This window comes from Lissotriton vulgaris, chromosome 2_1 (genome assembly GCF_964263255.1).
Source record: "Lissotriton vulgaris chromosome 2_1, aLisVul1.2, whole genome shotgun sequence".
In the NCBI taxonomy this organism is placed as follows: Eukaryota; Metazoa; Chordata; class Amphibia; order Caudata; family Salamandridae; genus Lissotriton; species Lissotriton vulgaris.
In genome coordinates this window covers 1,769,898,043-1,769,916,567 of record NC_141687.1, presented here as the reverse complement: position 1 = coordinate 1,769,916,567, position 18,525 = coordinate 1,769,898,043, and the positions used below count along the sequence as shown (strand labels likewise).

At 44.1% G+C, this 18,525-nt stretch overlaps 1 protein-coding gene across 1 annotated transcript in view; it reads left to right on the top strand.

Moving 5' to 3' along the window:
• LOC147733265 (sperm-specific sodium:proton exchanger-like) overlaps window positions 1-18,525 on the top strand; it is a 4,638,748-nt gene that overhangs the window by 3,932,472 nt on the left and 687,751 nt on the right. Inside the window, exon 16 of the mRNA XM_086958943.1 lies at window positions 819-967. Coding sequence (XP_086815069.1) covers window positions 819-967 — 149 coding nt within the window. The remainder of the gene's footprint in view (window positions 1-818; window positions 968-18,525) is intronic.

Genomic DNA, 18,525 nt, shown 5'->3' with positions numbered 1-18,525 from the left:
TCAGTGAATATATACATATATATATATCTATACAAATATATATATATATATGAAACGATGATAAATATATGGATATATATATATATATATATATATATATATATATATATATATATATATATATATATATATATATATATATATATATATATATATATATATATATATATATATATATGTCATTGTTTTGCTCCGTCTTGGGAATTCCTGCTCCAGGACCTCTACAGCCACAACGCGTTTCAGCTTGCCTCGTGACTTGATCACATGACAATCTGGCACAAAATGTTATTTCAATAAAACACCCGTGACGTGTTTCAACCCAATCAGGGTCTTTTTCACATGGTATATAAAGTGGTCAGTTTACCACTTTACTGGTGTCTACTGTAGTGTACTGTACTGTAAAGGTAAAGTGGTCAGTTGAGCACTTTATATACCATGTGAAAAAGAACCGGTAAGGGTCAAAACGCATCATGGCTGGTTTGATTGAATAAAAGATTTGTGCCGAATTTTCGGATGGTGTGGCTCATTAACACACTCTTGGACACTGAGAGTCTGTGGATTTTTGGATATACTAGAAGGGACGCCTCGGCCACGAGCCCTGACTTGTGAGGCAGGGCGACCTTTTGGCATCACATATTGAGTGATATATATGTATATATATATATTTTTGTGTGCACCCCTCCGCTGAATAAAATCTAGCGCGTTTGTATTCCTCAACCTCGAGTGCTGTCATTCTTTCCAGGAGGAGTGGGAAGGATTTTGGAGCGTGAATATATATATTTCTATAAAGTAAATTTATCTTTACTCTTTTTTGTCAGGCTTATTGCAACGTGACAATCCTGAAATTGTTACAGCTGCAAAGACCGCCCAGGCTATCCGCACTGTGGTGAACTGCATTAAAGAAACTCTCCAGGGACTGAAGGCTGGAGGAATAGTGGATCAGTTTCAAGGAGACAAATTAAATAAGGTAACTGCATAATTATTTTAAACAATTACCTTTACGTATGACCACTTTTGCTTTAGAAAATGTGCATCCAGTCTATTACAGCAAGTTCTGTTGACATACATAGGTTCATCATAACAGAGGACACATTGGCTCACATTCACATTTACTTGTGGCGTAATCAATTCATACACATTTTGAACCATCTTAAATTTGAGGATTATCTAAATAATGCTGGTTTTCAGACAAAATAATCCGTTATATGTTGAACTTTACTTGAAATAATCTGTTAACTGTTTGCAATATAGCAGCTAGGATGACTGATTCCATTCCTGCCAGTAGCTTCCTTCGAAACAAGCATACATTTTGGGACTTGTGAAACACCAAAGATTTTTTCAGGTCTATCAATAACCAAGACATTTTAAGTTTATTAAAATGATTTGTATAACATACTTAAGTAGAGTGGCTTTTAGCCATCTCTCTTCATCCATTTGTCTGTTTTTGTGTCATTCACATTTTGCCTCCCTCACTACAGCATACAGCATAGGACAATGGGTCAGCCTACTTCAGCCACTGGTTTAACTTCACTTTTAATGACTGAATTGTGCTCTCAATGTGCATATCAGCACAGAAGGTAGTTGCCGTCACTGCCAGCTTTTTGTTTTACAGTATAATTATTACTTTATTTTTGCTCTTGTGTTAGGAGCCTGAAGTGAAAGCAAGCCACTTTATACCAGTGTGAACACAGGCCACATTCAACACTTTATCAGTTTCTGCCTTCTGTCAATGCTATTGTAAATTCCTTTTTGGAGTGTCCTTTATTTATTTATCTGACTGCTGGTATTTCACAGCATGAACGTTTGTGTCAATTTGAAACTGTTCTGTATTAGGTTATCCTCTTTTTACTATGCATGCAGTACACAAACTAAAGGCTTCACTATTTGCTTCAGAACTTGTTTACTACGGACTCAATTTCACCGATGGTTCTTTAATAAACTTTGCCCAGGCAGAAAGCCGTCGTTTATCATATTTAATTTGCATCTGTGACATTATTTTGTATTCTTTCTTTTTTCCTTCCTTCTTTCTTTCCTTCTTCCTTCCTTCTTTCTACTTTTTTCCCTCTTTCTCTTTGCATTGTTTTATTCCTTCATTCTTTTCTTCTTGCCATCTTATTTGTCTTTTTCTTTCTTTTTGTTTTTCTTACTTTCTTTCCTTTCCAATTTTGTTCTTTCCATACTTTCTTTTTCTTTCTTTCTTTTTTCTTTCTTCCTTCTTTCCTTCCTTCTTTCTGGCATTCCTTCCTTCCTGATTATGTGCCCAGCTACAGCAGGCTATAAGGATATCAGAGCATTTTGCCCCTAGAGGGCAGAATGTCTTAATTATAAAAACAAAGGCATCGAAGCTCATGGGAGTTGAAATCCCAGTAGCTCCGACGCCTTTGATTTACAGCTGTTGCTGTGCTTGTTTAACATCTGACAGCCAAGCGAAGGTCACAACTGTTAGCTTTTGAACAGTCATAGCAAGAGCTGTGAAGGCATGGGTGTTGATTTACCAAAATGCTACGGTTAGCGGAGGTGACATCATATGCCTATAACCCCCCCCCCCCCCAATGACACTACAGGAAGTGACTTCATATGACGTTTGACCCTGGTATCATTACAGGAGGTGACGCCACATGATCTTTGACTCTGATGGCATTACTGGAGTTGCTGTCACTTAAATTAAAAACCTGCAATATTTGATAATGGCCTAGTCTTTGTCAACCATAGCCATCTTATTTAATAATGTGCAGCTAGCCCCATCTCACCAATGTCCATGCAGCGCAGTGCCCTTTCATATGTGGGCACAAACCTATTTGCAATGATTGTTCTCTCATTTGTATGACCTGATTACTACTCTTGCATTTATATGCCCAGCCCAGTACCCTTACCTCTTTCTATCTGGACTCCACTAACCGTGAACACTCTGCCAGCTCTAATAACTAGACACATAACCAACACATGTGTTTCTAACATGGTTTACAACCGCTATTCTTTGCAAACATAACCATGCATACATTCTTAAGACAACACATGTAACATGCCACAGCAGATTTCTAACACAGGCATGGCCAAACACACATTTCTTAAAGCACATGGGGCCTAATTGTGAGTATGGCGATCCAAAGGACCGCCATACTCGTGGTGTCCGTCCGACCACTGCCACACTGGTGGTCCACCCGCCGTATTAGGAATGTGGCAGTAGGACCACCACAAGACAGGCGGTTCTTCAGTGATCAAGGATCCCACTGCACCAGTGGTCTGGAAATGGGAAGGTATATGCTGGTGGTGCAGCTGGGACACTGTTGAGCATATTCTGACTTTCATTTCCACCGCCTTTTTCATTGCGGTGAGCCTGCCATGAAAAGGGTGCTAGACATGGAAGTAAGGAGGCCCTAACAGGGCCCCATTCCACTCCTGGGCCTGGGGGGTGCATGCAGGGCAGCAAATGTTGTTCACCCATTGAATTGCAACCCTGTTCCTCCACGGTGTGGCTTTCATGGCATGGTGCATGCCACACCAGGTAGCAAAGTGCATTGGTACTCTCACTGCAGCGGTCTGCATGTTAGGCTCTCCTGTGAGCGTAACATACCACAGCTGTGAGATTACTGTAGCACCGCCTGCCCATCCTGGATACAACTCTGAATCCAGTGGGTGGGCACACCATGGCCTTGGCGGTCCTCCTGCAGATAGACCAGTGGCGGTGCTGCAGGAGGACTGCCAAAGTCACAATAAGGTACCAAAGTGAAAGATGCACATGCCTTAAATAGACAACTGGACAAAATGGTGTAGACACACAGCAGGGAGTACTTTCAAAACAAACACACTCAGAACATCCAAACATGCCTTACTAACATAAAAAGAGGCACATAAAAACACAGATCTCATATGTGCACATTCTTAGATACATGCATACTTCCTACACAATCAATATGAGACATTACTTTCATACAGACCCACTTAACCATAGAAAGGTCAGACAAATGCTACACATACACGTACCAACACAATCTTTCTCTATCGGCATTCAGGTTTCCTCATTCTATGTGTGAATAATTCATTCATTCCAAGGTATTTTTTCTTTCCATTCTGTCAATTGTAATTTTAATATTTCTAACAGGATAAATAAGAGGTGTACAAGAATGACACAAATAAATTCTGGTCTGTATATGACACACGCACAACCTTGTGCAGCCATATATGTTAAACGTATATGCTTGTCAGTCATAAACACACAGGCACAAATACTAAGCTAACACATTTCCTACAAATACAACCAAACATGTTACCTACACTCACTGTCGGACACATATTAAACACATATACACACAGAGTCGGACACACAAACAAAGAGGAACTACTTACATCAGGGCTGTGCGAGGACTATAGGTTTTGTGGAGCAATGCCCCAAGTAATTGTATTAGTATGAAAGATGGGTCTAGTTGTCTAGCTATTGCCAGAAAATCCAGGAAAAATCATGCAATATAGTGATTTCTGCAAGCATGGGATGCATTTTTTATGATGAGTGTCTTCTTCCTTAAATGTGTGACAGGTGGTGTATTTAACTGAAAACCACAAGAAGACTCGGGTACAGACCCGAGGGAGGAACAAGAGGCAATAGGGCTCAAGAAGGTGGCCAGCCTCCAGTCAAAGTCTTATATCACAAATAGGGACCACTTCTAGAGTGTGACCAAGTTAACATGAGGTGACAAGTGGGGCATCTCACAAAAAGTGATGGACTGGCATCACACACCACCAGGTGTCATGCTTCATCATCTGACAGTCCTCGCCCTCCAGAAACCCCGTTTGGTGGAGGACGGGCATACACCTGATGACAGGGATGCACTTTCTAAAGTGAGTGGGGGCCCAAAGAAAATAGTGATTTTAGAAAAGCCATCAAAAGTTCCCCAATATAACTTTATTTAGTGAGGGAACCTGTGGGATCTAAAAACAAAGGCGCGGTGACTAAGAAAACAATCATCCAATCACTGCTATGTGAGTATTAGAGGGTAGGTCAACATGTTTCAGCCACAATGTTCATAGGGTACATGGCTTTCATCAGGACCAGTTTGAGGGGCTCCAATCTTACCATACTATACTGGTAGTGCCACTCTGTGGTTATGACCTATAGTCTCTAACCACTCAGGGGGTCCATTGACCTGTATAAAGTCAAAAGACAGTAGTGAGTTAGTGTAGTTTACATGTAAATAATGAAAATCATACTTGGTCAAATCTGTGTAATCCTATATTCTAAGTGAAGTTAAATCTTCAACACAATGATATTACCAGTAATTTCCCTGACACCAAAGTGAATAGGGCAATCATTTATCTTACCCTTTAGGGGGGGCAAATTACCCCATGGGAGGCGAGGGTTAGGGAGTACCCAGTGATCACACTCGCTGGAGAGAGAAAAAAAAGCAAAAGTCTCCTCCCGTCTACCGCCCCGCCCGGGGCTGCAGTTGGAAAGCGTCTTCGCCTTGTGTTTACTGCTTGGCGGGTTCCGCTTTGGATAATAAATCTCTTCTTCTGCAAACGCAGTTCCCTCAATAGCGGTTATGCTCCTCAGTTGCTCCTAGCTCTGATGTGCGTTTGCAGAAGAAGAGATTTATTATCCAGAGCGGAACCCGCCAAGCAGTAAACACAAGGCGAAGACGCTTTCCAACTGCAGCCCCGGACGGGGCGGTAGACGGGAGGAGACGTCTCCGTTCTATCGAACACACAGGAGACGTGGAAAGACTTGAAGACTAAAAAAGAAAATAAGAAAGCACAAAAAGGTTTTGGATTGGCACCGCCATTTGATTTAAAGGTGCGCACGAACAAAGAACAAGACATTCCCCGCCCCCGGTGCAACGCAAGATAGCGTGGTTCAAGACTGTCATTTGTGGAGCCAAGCGCCCAGCTGTACAGTTAAAGAACAGAGTTGTGCCCAGTGATAAAAAGCTAAAACAACACAGTATCACACAGAATAATACAAAGCCCTGAAGATGGTTTGGACATTTATGGTCCAAACTTGAAACGCGTCGGCTATCCCAGCAAGAGCGAACTATAACAACTAGAGTGTTTTCAGGAGAATAGTGATACATATCTTTTTTGCTCTTTGAATGTAGTAATTGCATTATTGTTTATATAAAGAAAAGTTGATGAATGTTTTTCACACATTGCTTAATTTTGCAATTGAATTTTGGATGTTAGTAATTGCATTCTAATTGATTTCCCACATTGCTTAATTCTGCAATTTAATGTTGGATGTAATGTTTATGCTTATTGTTTGATAATTCTGTGTATATGTGAATTTGTGTTCTTGTCAATTATTTTTGTAAGGTATTTTGTTGTTATTCGTTTGTGTAGAGTTATCTTTCCCTGCTATTTAAAAGTTCATTTAAAAAAATATGAGTGAAAGGTATAAATAAATATACCGGACCGGACTAAAATAAGTGTGTGTTTGGTCCTCAATTTTGAATAATTTATTTTGGAGAGGGGGCAATTCTTTGTGATTATAAGTTTATATGACCCAGCCCTCCTTCAGCCCCACCAAGGGTCTACCTCCTTTTTGTGCTTGACTCATTGACACAGCATATGTCCCTCCTCTATTGAAGGTTTGCCATTATGTGGCGAAATGTGGGAAATAAATAAATACACTTTTCATTTTTTAAAAGCTCCCCGAGGCTTGCCGTTTCAAATGCACAGATGAATGTGGACTAATGACAGTAAAGGGGCCCTGTGAGCTTGTGTTACTGCTGCATGCAAGTCCCAAGTGTATAGGAGCTCTGAGAAAACTTTTGTCCAGGATATCAAATTAATCATCTACTAATGTGCAAACCATAGGAGTGTATGAATGAACATAAATGTCTTTAATTTGGGCACCCAGGTCTCCTCGTGGGCATTACTGGGGATAGCACCCACTAGGCTAGTTTAGCTTCCTCATCGTTCCTCGTCAGTCAGACAGTGCTGACACCTTTAGGGTCAATACTTGCTATGGCCAGCATCTTTCAGCATTGCTTCTAAGCAGCACCCGTATATGTTTGTTCTCGCTGACGGTCGCTCTTTAAGGCTCAATGAGTGGAGTATCTCTCTGGACTCCGGCTCTAAATGAAACACCTGGCCTTCCAGGGGTATCCGATGGAAAGGTTTTGGCATGATTTTGCAGAGGTGTATCGATTGTTCCACTTCAGTTGGTTTGCAGTGCTTCCTGGTTTGTCTTCACCCAGTTGAAGATATTTTGTGCATAGAGAGATTCTCACATAGTAGTTAAGTATTTTTCAGTATGATCAACTGCAGTCAAGCTAGAAAATATATGCAGAAGGTTTCTCTACAAACTTTCCTATTGCTCAGACTTTCTATGCACAGTGGAAAATGTAACCAGAATGTATTTCTCCAGGTTTACCTTTTTGAGAGTGCTAATCGGTCTGCATAGGAGAACAGCAATATTTTTAACCTAGTACATTTTATAATAGGCTCATTTTGTTACACGGAGTAGGGAAATCGAAAAGGTTTGCCAAATCGAAGTTTCCAACAGACCTTTGCATTGGGTACAATAAAAGAAAAACAAATGCTCAACCCTATGGTCGTTCCTGCCCTTTTGATAGGGATGATATGTGACTTGAACAAATGATGTTGGTATCCATTTTTACGTACACAAACCTATCCCCTTTACCAGTCTTCTGTGACAATCCTTTCATCATAAATGGCTAAAAAGTGATCTTATATTAGCATTTGCAGGCATATATCTTAGTTGTAGAGCCGTACACATGTATCTTGCTTATCACAAACACTGCATTCTTGGATCGTCACAGCTGAATAATTTAGGTTCTAGGTTTAAGGGAGGCCTTGATGGTACAAGATGTTCTCTTCATAAAAAATACATGAACATTCTTTCACAACCAATTTATTGTCCATACGTTTACATCTATGAATTCTAAATGCGTGGTCTTAATAAATAAATAATCGAATTTGAGCTTTAGCCCCAAATGAGATCATGAGTAATTGCCCCCTGCAAATGTTGAATCAGCAGTATTTTCTTAAGCATGCTATTGAGTTGATGACTCAGCAGAATACCAGTTGAATACATTTGCCTCACACATGGAATGTGCTGTAGCGTTAATGCCTTTCCCAATAAGATCTCACGATTCATTACTCCTATGCATGACCAACACGGTAATAGAGGATCAAATAGGAACGCAGGATTTGCAAAAATAAACATATGTTTATGTGAAGTAAAAGTCAATTAGGCACCTGTGCCTCATAGTGTGTTGATCGCATACCGTATCAGCTGATGCATTGAAAACTTTGTAGGGTCAATTTTATAAAAATTCTTGCTCTTTAGAACAGAGACTGCAAAAGCTAAGCGCTTGTGAAAGTCCGAGGGAAGAGGAGAGCATTTTCCCTCCATTACAGGGCAGCAATATCATTGCAGGATCACTTTAAAGTAATGTGAACAGTAAATTGAAAGCAAGACAGACGTGTGTGCCATTTAGGAATGTTGAAGTTTTAGGGTTATTGGTTTTGCCTAAAGGCATTTTAGAGTTGCGTCTGATAGTACCAGTTCAGAGAGCTAACGATGTAAATACGGGGTGGCTTCACAGTGTACAATCAGAGCAGTGAACGGCACCTTGGAATAACACGAAATGGTATGAGTTGTCAGAGATAATAAAATATTTTGCCACCCATTCATAAATACATATTTTATGCATTAACGCATGCAATGTATGCAGCCGAGGCTTCACTGACATGTTTTTGTCTTATTTGTGGGTGAGGGAAAAGCTCCAGACACACATCCAAAGAAGAACCTACTGAGCAGTGGCGGTGCTCCCACTCTGTATTCCAATATATATTTTTCTTTGTAATGTTATTGTTAACTGTAGCTACAGTTTGCATTGTAGGACAATTATCTGGTAATTGTGTGCTGATTTTCTTCCAAACCTAGTTGTCCATGCTTCTATTCACTATCATATGGGGAGGTGTAGTGTGCACAATAAATTCTGTTGTATTGCTCTAATTCTCTCTCCGGAGCGGAGGGCTCCACATTCCAGAATGTATGTTTAAATCATGGAATATGGTCTCAGCTGAAGGAGGCTTTGTCAAACCGGTCCCTAAAAATGCTTTTACCTATTATTGTTGCTAGACCAGTTATTTACTAGAGCGGTGCGGGCGCTTGTGTGTCACTGTCCAGTTTTGCACTGCATCTGCAGGTTTTAGAAGGGTAAGTTAGTTTATTGGTGCAATGCTTTGTGCTGCTTGCAACACTCTGCGGTATGCGAGCACCCATGCGGAGCCTTAATAAAGTTTCTTTCCTTCAGTCTTACTTGATGTGTGTTTACTTTCTCGCTCCTTTTCTCTTATGTACTTTAAATCTTTCTTATGAGGCTGTGTGTCGAGTAGTCTTTGGAAACCATCCGATGTTTTGTGCCTTTGGTAAACCGAGATCCCCATGGGGAGGAGCTTGTTCTGTTAAGGGGCCCTGTGCATCCATCCATTCATGAACAACAGGCCTGTGTATTATTAATATCACACAAGTGCAGCCTCTTGATTACTCTGCTAACCCCATGGCTTGCATAATTTCCTGCTTTCCTGATGCCTTACAGTAGAGTTGGTTCAAGCAGAACAGCCAGTACAAATTAATGCCCAAGGCATCCGGCCGTCTGACGCATCACCCTTAATTGCAGCCTTTGCCCTTTACCTCATCCAGCCTTTGCTGGAAGTGGGGTGTTTATAGGGCGCAGCGGCCTTTGTGACCTGTAAATGTGGTATTCGGCCCCGACAAGGGCCCTTAAGAGTCTTGGGGCCCCGGATCTGGTGATTGGTGAATCGCTCCCTATGCCAGGGACAGAGCCCTCTTGTCTGCCCCAGGCCGCAGTGCCCCGGGTCTCTGTCCTGGGGCAGTGTAGGGGTATAAGTGCAAAGTGTGTGTGTGTCTGTCCCTGGGTGCATTTGGCAGAGAGTGTGTGGGCCTGTCCCTGGGATGTCCTGCGCGCCTCTAATGTGTGTGTTTGTACTTGGTAGTGTGCGTCTGTCCCCGGTGTGTGCTGCGCCTCTGATGTGTGTACTTGGCAGAGAGAAGAGTGTGTGTCTGTCCCTGGTGTGTGCTACTGCTACGCCTCTGATGTGTGTGCTTCGCAGAGTACTAGGTGTGTGTGTCTGGGCCTGATGTGTGCTTGGCAGAGAGTGTGTGTGTGTCTGTCCCTGGTGTGTGCTGCACCTGTGTGTATGCTTGGCAGTGTGTGTGTGCTGCATGTCTGATGTGTGTACTTGGCAGAGAGTGTGTGACTGTCCCTGGTGTGTGCTACTCCTCTGATGTGTGTGCTTTGCAGTGTGTATGTGTGTCAGTGTCTGTCTGTCCCCGGTGTGTACTTGGCAGAGAGCATGTGTCTGTCCCTGGTGTGTGCTGCACCTGTGTGTATGCTTGGAGCTGTGTGTGTGCTGCATGTCTGATGTGTGTACTTGGCAGAGAGAGTGTGACTGTCCATGGTGTGTGCTACTCCTCTGATGTGTGTGCTTTGCAGTGTGTATGTGTGTCAGTGTCTGTCTGTCCCCGGTGTGTACTTGGCAGAGAGGGTGTGTCTGTCCCTGGTGTGTGCTGCACCTGTGTGTATGCTTGGCAGTGTGTGTGTGCTGCATGTCTGATGTGTGACATTCCAACTAAGAGTGACATGGATGATGGGAAATGAGGGACATTGAAACTGAGAGTGACACTTATGATGGGAAGCCAGGGATATTTGAGCTGAGAGTAAGACCAATGATATAACACCAGGGACATTATAGCTGAGAGTGACAATGATGATGAGAAGCCAGGGACATTCCTACTGGTAGTGACACAGCTAATGAGAAGCAAGGGACATTCCACCTGGTAGTGACACCGATGAAAAGAAGCCAGGGGCACTCCAGCTGGAAGTGACTCTGCGGAATAGAAGCCAGAGACATAACAAGTGAAAGTGACACCACTGAAGACACGAGAGGGACATTCCAACTGAGATTAACACAGATGATGGGGAGGCAGGGACATTCCAACTGAGAGTGACACTAATGATGGGAAGCCAGGGACATTCCAAATGAGAGTGACACCGATGATGGGAAGCCAGGGAAATTGGCAGAGAGTGTGTGACTGTCCCTGGTGTGTGCTACTCCTCTGATGTGTGTGCTTTGCAGTGTGTATGTGTGTCAGTGTCTGTCTGTCCCCGGTGTGTACTTGGGAGAGAGCGTGTGTCTGTCCCAGCTGTGTGCTGTGCCTGTGTGTGTGCTTGGCAGTGTGTGTCCCAGGTGTGTGCTGCACCTCTGGTGTGTGTACTTGCCATATAGTATGTGTCTGTCTCTGGTGTGTGCCGTGCTCCGTCTCCAACGCTCTCTCTGTCTTGCTCTTGTCTCTTTTCTCATATATCCTGCCCTCCGCTGCACTAGGTTTCCTACTTCTGTTCCACTTCATTTTTCATTGACCACAATTGTCTTCTGTGCCACAATATTCATATTCCCCCACCGTTTCCCACTGCTCCTTAACTGTTAGTCCATGTGATCACCAATCTGCAATAAGCAGTAAAGCCTACATGCTCCCATCAGGCCCTTGCAGTGAGTAAGGAGGAGTATAGAAGCAGGCCACCAGTCACAAAAGCAAGACCCACGCAGACCTGGCTGCTGGACCCATAGATAACCTTTATTAACCTTCCTGCTTCCTCAAATTTGCTTGAAAATGCACAATTTTCCCACTATTTTTTCAAAATTTTCTCGGGGGGAAATCCCCCCGAACACTCCTTGGGGGGGGGTTCGGGGTCGCTCGCTACGCTCGGTCGCTATGGTGCAGTATGATTAGCATTTTACGCCGCACCACTTTGAAATGTCACTAGCCGCCACTGAGAGGGCACCGTGCAGTACGAACCAGTTTCTGCAGTTTAAAGGTGGTAAGTCATGATGACATAAATTCCAGTTCCCTATTCATCGACAGTGATCTGCCTGTATGACCTTTTGCCCTGTGTGAATGCTCAGTGTGAACCCCTCCCCCTCATGCGTGAGCCATTCACATCTGTCCCGGAGAAAAGGGCAGTGAGGTACTGATGGCACATTGGAGACCCCTGTGGCACAGACATTGTCTTCTGCACAGCAAAATAACTTCTACTGTGGTGGTTTGAACTCTAACCTGGGGAGCACGTGCTGTTGCTCAGTGATTGAATCACCCCAATAACTTACAGAAAGCGCCATGTCAGCCATACCCCCCCTTGAGCCCTTCCGAGTCAATGATCCCTCATCCCCGAAACTTTGAAGTAGAAAGAATAAGTAGAGTAACTTGAAACCTACTTTGCAGCTGTGGCATTAGAAGACTACTGCCGATGCCCCATCGGTCTGCACCTGGGAACTGCAGCCATCCACAAGCTGGGAAAATCTGTTGTAAAAGACGTTCACATATGACACACTGAAATGTGCACTGATGGCCTATTTTGAACCACTCGCAAACCCTCACTACGAGCATTTCCTACTAAGCCAAGCCAGACAACTAACTGACGAGTCAGTGGATGCTTTCTATCCATGCCTGAGAGATCTTGCCAGCATGTGCACGCAACCAGTTGAAAACAATGAAATCCGTGCCCATTTCATCCAGAGCTGTTCATCTGTAAAGCTTAGAGAAAACATCCTTCAGGTCCCAGGAATGCCCATAGCGGACATGCTGATGATGGATAGGTTGAAAGATTTATCCAAGGGCGAGCAGCACAGCAGCACCAGGCCAAGTCAAGATGGAACCCGCCAACGCAATTGCTACAGGAGCCCCCGCCAAACAGAAAGCACGTGCCAATCCCGGTCCTGCGCTTAAAACATTATATGGATGTGGAGGTTCATACCTACACCAAGGACCCTGTCCAGCACAAGGAACAAACAAAGTCTGCATTCAACAAACAAGGTCCGCATGTAACAAAGTCAGCCATTTTGCAAAAGTATGTCACTCATCAACGCCTCAGAGGGGTCAGGTGACAAAACCAAGCAACACTCTGCAGGCGTTGCACGTCCCAGAAGACAAGGGAGACATGGATGACATGGATGATGATGATATAGAAGGGGAAGTCACATCATTCATGCCATGCAGCCAGAGAGATATCCTTGGAAACATATCCCGAAGTGTAACATGCTTCTCTGTGGTGACAGGACCATCCATCAACATTATGGCGCAATCAGTCATGCAGACACTGTCAGTTCTGCCCGCTTTGCTCCCCACCTCTATACAGGTGTTTGTAAATGTATCTACGTACTGTCAGGAGTATTCAAAACTGAGATTGCCCACGAATCTCACTCCATTCGTACCAAAGTGTATGTTACCAATGGAGGCTCAAGAATGTTGCTAAGTTGTTGCATGACAGAGCGGTCTCAGCTTGTTGCTTTCACCTTCAGTGTACATCTACAAACGTGGATGACCTGGTAAATTCATTTGCACCTCTGTTTGAAGGCATAGGGTGTTTTAAAGACCATCTGATACACCCCCATTTTGATGACTTGATCCAGCCTGTGGCCTTAAAACACCACAGAGTAGCTTTCAAACCTGAGACCCAAGGTAGAGGAAGAACTGATCAAATTAGAGCAGGCGGACATAATTGAGATGGTCGATGGACTGATGCTGTGGGTGTCCCCAATGGTTATAGTGCGCAGACCCAAACAGCCAATGCCAGTTCGGATATGTGTTGGCATGTGCTTATCCAATCTAGCCATTAGGCCAGAGTGTCATTTGATGCCAACCATCAATGACATCATGGCAGAAGTAAGTGGCTCCATGTAGTTCTCCAAGATGAATTTGCGGGCCGCATAGTAGCAATCAATCAATCAATCAATCAATCAATCACAGCATGTATAAAGCGCGCTACTCACCCGGGAGGGTCTCAAGGCGCTGGGGGGGGGGGGAATGCTACTGCTCGAACACCCAGGTCTTGAGCTGTTTTCTGAAGGAGAGATGGTCCTGGGTTCGCCGAAGGTGGGTGGGGAGGGTGTTCCACGTCTTGGCTGCCAGGTAGGAGAAGGATCTTCCTCCGGCGGTGGCTTTGCGGATGCGTGTACGGTGGCGAGGGCGTGGCTGGTCGATCGTTGCTGGCGGGTGGGCTTGTAGAAGGTCATGCGGTCGTTGAGGTATGTAATGACCGACTTTTTCCAGCCCTTTTTAGAGGGAGAATGATGGAGGATGACTCCAGTCTATTACCCTTACAGTATAGGGATTAGGACTATAAGTAGGACCTATCTATGAGGCACAGTAGTGCATTTTCGTACCCTTTTCTTTAGATCAGGGCTTATAAACTTAAGCTAGGGGATAGATATATAAGTATTAGTGATGATCCATCCTTTTGCAAGAGTGTTAGTATATCTTCCATGGAGTTATGCGTATTTTGGGCCTTGTAGGCCTTAAACGGGACAGTGTAATGTTTTAGTTTCAAGGTGTTGTTCGCTTGGAGAGAACCGGTTCAGGCTGGCCCTTATCGAAAGACTGTATTTTTCTCCACTCCGAAGACACAACTTCAGGCCGGCCGGCTGGGAACGTGTCCTTGGTACGGGGAGGTACAAGAATTTGGTGGGCGGCAGGTTACTGGCCGTAACTTTCCATGAAGGGACAGGCTTTGATATTAGCGAAAGTGTTAGGCAATGAGTCAGTTAGTCTGTAGGCGGCAGCTAGCCGTTAGCATCTAAGCCATTAATTATTTTCAAGGCAGACAATCGCCATTTTGAAGTCCGAGAAAGATTCCAACACTGAGACTCTCTGAGAAAGACTGGAGGAGAAATAGCGCGGAGCGCACAGAGAGACGGAGAGAGAGAGACGGTAGCTACTAGCGAGCAAGGTTCCAGTGACTTGGAGGGAAGCAGAGGAGATTGAGCATAGCGGTGCAGACGTGTACCTGTGACTGCTGAGGTGTGAGTCCGAGACGAGCCAAGACACAGAGACGAGAATGGAACCTAGATGACTGCCGAGCCCCGACTTCATATTAACCAGGTGATCTCTGCCCTTTCCTTGATAAGCGCGCACTCTAACCTTTACTTTTCTTTGCAGCATATATATTGTGTAGTGTTGTGTTTATTTTTATTGTAATAAAACACCCTAGTTCCTAGTGAACCGACATGTGCCTTGTATTCTTGTTCAATCATGGTAACCTGTTCTTCTAGTTGAGCATTGTTTGCATGAACGGATGTGAAATCCCGATCAGGTAAGGAGTGACCAAATAAGTAGGAAGCGAGGGGACCTTTGATGCCAGGAGCAGAAGGTACATATTATAATTCGGAAAACCATACCAATTTCTATTATCGTAGTTTTATCCCGAGTAGACAAATGAGAGATTTCTCTTATAAGTATTCATAGGAAAGTGATCGTCGTTGGTATACGGCGTTAATGAGAGCACCGGAGGGATACGGTGCGTAGGTTCGCCGGATTGTGAACCGTGTGTGAATGAGAGCACCGGAGGGATACGGTGTGTAGGTTCGCCGGATTGTGAACCGTGTGTTAATGAGAGCACTGGGACTGCAGGCCCGTGTGTAGACACGCCGGATTGCGTGTTGAGTGAGCAGATCTGCCCCAGGGTAGATTAGTCTGGGTCTAAGTGGCCGCGAGACTAGTTGATAATAGGATATTGTAGAAAACCTACGCATGTTTATTGCTATTTCCCCATCCTTAGGTACAAAATGTACATACATATATCCGTACCCATTGTAAATACGTTCTAAGGAGGGAGGTGATTACGTTCCGGCTGGATTAGAGGGGCTCCTAGGAGCTGATTGCATCTAGGCGGAAAATCCGGTCGTTACATCTGGCGTCACGAACTGTTTACGAAGCCTGTGTGCGCTGTATTGTTTTAATCTTGTTGGTTTGCGCTCGGCTCGTACGTATTTTCTTTGTTTATAATTGTGTATATATTTTTTGTGTGTCGACATGTTTTCGAAAAAATCGACATCTGTTTTCAAATTGCCTATTCAAATTCCCGGCTGGGAATCAACGCCTTACGAGGCCTTGGCCCGTGAGTGGGCCGATTCTACTGGTTTGAGTGAGAATTGGTCTTCCTGTTTGGAGCAGGCGGAGCCTGCTGATGTGGTTTCATGCTTGCAAAAAGCGCCAGTAGTGAAGGGTGATGAGCTTCCTATTTTGGGACGCAGAGGTTGGATTGTGCTCAATGCATACAGAATTCTTCATGAGAGGTTTGTTCAGTTGCGAAAGCAGTTTGTGGATATGGAAGGACAGTTTGTTGAAATGCAAAATGCGCATACTCTTTTGCGCTGTCAGAATAAATTGCTTGCCGACAAACTTGAGACTTATCAAACTATAGCCGAAAGGGCTGCGGTTCGCATTGCGAGATATAAATACAAACACCGTCGTGGTCGTGTGTCTACACGGAAAGTGCGTCTGGTCGTGGCGAAAGCCGGACTGGATTGGAACCCTGACGAGTGGGATGGTAATATCTGGGATTCGAATGCTTCTGACTCCTCGGCTGAGGAGGGTGACAAGCGCGAGTCTTCTCGCTCCGGGTGTGATTGTAAATCTGCTTCCTGTGACAAGGATATTGTTCCTGGCGACCGTGGTCGCTCTTCCCATTTTGGTGACATATCTTGCCCTGATTGTTCTTCTAAATCTAAGACTCAGGCTTCTTCGGAAGCTCTTCCGGACGTTTCTGCTCATCCTGTATTTCGTCGCAAATTACAACAAGCTCCTGGTAATCCAGCTGGTATTGCTTTGGATTGCATTGAGGATTTTACTCAACAGGAGGTTAGTGACATTTTACAACGATTTCGTCAACGGCCCGGTGAGGCTCTGCTTACGTGGATGGTGTGCCCTTATGAACTGGGCGCTGCCGGTATTATGCTTGATGCTGTTGATTGTTTATAATTTTGCTCTTTGAGTTCCGATTCTACTGTACAAGATCATTTTCGAAATTATAATGGTGCTGGCCAGATTAGTTTGCTCCAGCTTGCGACTGAAGGCTGTAACCATAAATACCCTACTGAATCTGATTGGCCTGTCAATGACAAGCCGTGGTACACTTTGCGCGATGCGTCGCAACGTTTGAAAGAGGAAGTGATGAAAACTGCGATTTTTCTCAGTACTTCTGACAGACTGTTGGATGGTCTTTTAACATCTTCTGTGTGTAATCGCATTATCCGTTCTTCGCCTGTTGCTTATAAGCAGGTTATGATGACTTTGTTGATTAATCAAACTGGCAATCCTTTGTCTACGGTGCTTGAATCTGTTCGTCAGCTTAGTGAGTTGGGGGAATGGTTTAAACCTGAGAGACAATCTCGACCTGAGGGTCGTACTGCTGGGGATTATAAATTCTCTAGACGTGATATGTTTCTTGCACTTTTGGCTGATGGTGTGAAAAGGGAGGACATTGATGGCGAACCTAATAATCGCTTGTGGGAGATATTTCGTAAGCGTGGTTTGGATCAGAAGGAGGGTGCCCGTCGTGTGCGGAAGAATGATTGTGACCATGGTTCTGATGACAGTGGTGATGAGAGGCGTCGTGTGGATTCTGCTCGCCGTGGTGACCGGCGCTATGACCGTGATGTGTCCCCTCATCGTGACAATGTGAGAGTGAGAGAGGGGGAAAAAGAAAGGGGGAGAGATGATCGTGCTTCCCACCGAAATAGAGATGAGAGAGATTATTCCCCTGAGCTGAGGAGAAGGGAGGATCGTCACAGGCTTTCTGATCGTAATTCACAGTACTATGAAAATGACAAAAATCCATTTCGTAATGGAGATGGATATGAACAGGACATTTTGATACCCAAGAAACCTGAGAGCATTTATCCTGATTTGTCCTGGTTGACAGAACGCAGTAAAAATGACTAGGAAATAGGTCAAGCTCCAGTACGCAGGTGGGCTCACAGAGACAACAGACCCTATGTAGATATTGAGATTTTTTGGAAACATCGTAACATCCAAAGGGCCCGAGCATTAGTAGATACAGGAGCGGAGGCCACTTTAATTCATGGTAAATCAAAGAAATTTAAAGGACAATTCTTCACAATTACTGGTTTAGGTGGAAAAGAGACCCCCGCAGTGCAAACTACACTTGAGATGAAAATTGGTAGGATTCCCCGTAAAGAATATTCTGTGTTAGTTGTACCACTTTTGGAATATATAATTGGAATTGATATTTTGAAAGGAATGACTTTGCATTTGGATGATGGTTGTTATCAATTTGGAACCAAGCATTACATTTCGTCCAGACCCGTACGGGTTGGCCGTTTACGGATGCCCCCCATTAAAATTCCTCAAGCTACGAAAGTAGTTTCTCAGAAACAATATCGTATTCCAGGTGGTCATGAAGAAATTAGTGCCACAATTCAGGATTTGGTTGATGCAGGAGTTATAACTCCGATCACGTCTGCTTGGAATAATCCCGTTTGGCCCGTGCGCAAGAGTGATAATTCTTGGCGCATGACTGTTGATTATCGAGAGTTGAACAAACACACACCTCGTTTAGCTGTTGCAGTGCCAGACATTGTTACTTTGATTCAGAGAATTCAGAAGCATCCAGGTACATGGTATGCGTCTATTGATATTGCTAACGCTTTCTTTTCGATTCCAATTGCCCCCGAGTGTCAGGA